The sequence below is a fragment of the Belonocnema kinseyi genome, chromosome 6 (assembly GCF_010883055.1).
Source record: "Belonocnema kinseyi isolate 2016_QV_RU_SX_M_011 chromosome 6, B_treatae_v1, whole genome shotgun sequence".
Taxonomy (NCBI): domain Eukaryota; kingdom Metazoa; phylum Arthropoda; class Insecta; order Hymenoptera; family Cynipidae; genus Belonocnema; species Belonocnema kinseyi.
Genome location: NC_046662.1, coordinates 30737961 through 30740633, shown reverse-complemented (window position 1 = coordinate 30740633; position 2673 = coordinate 30737961). Strand labels below are relative to the sequence as shown.

Genomic DNA, 2673 nt, shown 5'->3' with positions numbered 1-2673 from the left:
CCCCCCCCCCCGCTTTTAATGTTACGTAATATGTAAACACTCCCTTTAAAAAACTATCTAATTGTCAGCAGGATAGTGTGAATGAATGAAATTTCACGTAATTTCAAATAATCTTTTGCAATTATTAAAATATAATTATTTTAAAATGATTGAATGATAAATAAATAATTAATAAAGTAAAGAAACAACGGAAAAGAACTGACGACAGATTTTTATTAATTTCTTTAACTATTTTATATTATAATCACAGTAAGATAACAGTTTATTTATTCAGCCAAATTGAGTCTCAGAAATAAGATTGTTGACATCGGTTAACGGAATTTTCCAGATCAGTAAATTTTCGGCCTACTCTGTAAATCTTAATTAATATTTTTTTTACAAAATTATATACGAAATATTTAAATGCTAATTAACGTAGTTTATCTTACTGTTCTTCAGATTCTACAATTTTTTAATTGTTTCAAAATTATTATTTAAACAACCATATTTGGACAACCACAGTGAAATTCTCCTATTGCAATTTAAAAAATGACCCCTCAAAAAAATGTCCTAAAACAAATACCTAGACAACAATAAAAAAGAGGAAAAAAAATAAGCAAATTGAAAAAATGAAATTTTTTGATAAGAAATAAAAAAAGAGAAGGAAGGGATTTAAATTGGCGCCTTCTCATTTTCTTCCCATCTTTTTATTTTTGCCCAAGGATTTTTTTAAATTAAAATGGGAGAATTTAATGTAGGTTGTCAAGATTTGTTCGTTGGATTCTTGGATTAATTTTCAGGAATTCTATACATTGTTTAAAAATTCTACAAATCTCATACTATGTATTTTAATATGATAAAAAATTTAATTTTTAACTACACTAAAAGATTTTATCAATGAAAATACGTCTAAGTATCAAACGCAAGATAAGTTTGAAATATAAATAAAAAATACGCCGAAATCCTAGGATAGATTGAAATAAAAAAATCAGTCATTTTTGGACAATCGTGTTTTTATTCAGAATTATTATATCAATTTCAGAAGAAAATTATTCAACCTTCTGGTTACAATTTTGAGGGCATTTTAATTGATTTTACTTCTTTTTTTGTGATAATTCCAAACATCAATTTGCCCTGTGGCGTAACCATATAAACACGGGTATGCACAACTTTGTTTGGAACTTTTTCGGGATCGATATACTGGAGTGGCATGATTGCAAATCCATCAGTCACTTTTACAGCAGCATGAACATTTTTGATACCTTTCACAGCAGGTGCTTTCGGCAAATGTTTTAAAGTAGCCACATAACCCGTATTATCTGGAAATTCGACATAAACTGCACATTCATCTGGATGTGATTTTGGGTGGCGAACCCATGCAGGAATCTGTTTCACTCTTTCATGATATCCTCCACCATAAATTTTCCCATCAAAAAATGGTACCATTATAAAGCCCTTGTAGGGAACCCTGACCACAACTGGGGCTGGTTGTTCATCACAACTTCCTTCATCTAATTTTGTAAAAAAAATAGAAAGTATAAAATTTTGTACACTGTGCTATTTATTATGAAAATTATTATTATATTATTTTATATTGAACTTACTTATGGACTTGAAAACCACAAGAGCGAGAAGTGGGATGCTCAGGATGATCTTCATTTTTTCGCAGAGAGAAACAATGTTAAATGAATACTGATTCTTAAAGAATTTCGTAAACGGGTTTATATAACCGCTGATATCTGATAACAAAGTCTTATTTATTCTTCATAATTGGATAGGAGGAGGAATATTGTTGCTAGCGAATCTCAAGATTTTCCATAAGATCTATAGCTATTACATACAGAACCTTCCAGAATTAATAAAATTTACAATATCTGTCTTCTAGATGTCGCAATAGATTTAATAAAGTACGCACTTTTAAATTAAAAACAAGGTGACAATATACTCGTTTTTCACGTTATCTTTATATTTGAACTGGTCGAAAACAATCATCCATTAAAATTTTAATAATGAGAGATTTAAGTCGATTACCTATAATTCTAAATGAATACAAAATATTAGGAAAATTTTCAGGTTTCTAGTCAAAAATTTCCGGATTGCTAACTAGAAATTTTGTTGATATTAAAAAAATCAATTTATTACTAAATAATGAAAAAGCTGCTGAAACAATTCAAACAAATTTGAACGTTTTATGTATAAAAATTTGTTTTCGTAATTCGCAGTAAAAAGATAATTCACAATAAATTGATAGTTGAAATTTCATATTTATATAAGTATTTTTTATACTTGAAACAGGTGCTCGGTCTTATATCTCTCAATGCCAAAGTTATCATAATTACGCGTATTTGCCTTGCCAGAAATTTACTTGGCTATCAAACACAATTGCTACAGGTATTTAAAATTCTGCACTCTCATTGCGTTTAATGTTCGGAAGAATAATTTAAGATATATGCCCTCTAAATTTTAATTGATTTGATAAATTATCAGAAGTTTATTACTAAAAAGTAATTTGATTATTGCTTTGCAAAATGTACGAATTTATTTAGGGCATAAATAGTTGTGACATTTTCAAGTTTATTGAAACAATAAAAAATCTGTTTTTTGAAACCTGTGGAGATCACGTCACCTCCAAGATGACTCATTTACAGGTTGTGACGTCCAATAAAAAAACAAGAATTATTTACACAATTAATC

General features: G+C 28.4%; 1 protein-coding gene across 1 annotated transcript; it reads right to left on the bottom strand.

Annotated features, from left to right (window-relative positions):
• Window positions 1-1044: 1044 nt before the first annotated feature.
• On the bottom strand, window positions 1045-1648 carry LOC117175316. Its single transcript, XM_033365025.1, has 2 exons — window positions 1584-1648; window positions 1045-1490 (listed from the first exon to the last, which is right to left on the bottom strand). The coding sequence occupies exons 1-2, from the start codon at window positions 1636-1638 to the stop codon at window positions 1045-1047; spliced, it is 501 nt and encodes a 166-aa protein (XP_033220916.1). The 5' UTR covers window positions 1639-1648.
• Window positions 1649-2673: the final 1025 nt, after the last annotated feature.

Bases quoted from the DNA above. Each gene is read 5' to 3' on its own strand.
- LOC117175316 (XM_033365025.1), bottom strand. From the start codon at position 1,638: ATGAAGATCATCCTGAGCATCCCACTTCTCGCTCTTGTGGTTTTCAAG. The intron at 1,491-1,583 runs GTAAGTTCAATA...TTACAAAATTAG, and splicing joins TGTGGTTTTCAAGTCCATAA to ATGAAGGAAGTTGTGATGAA.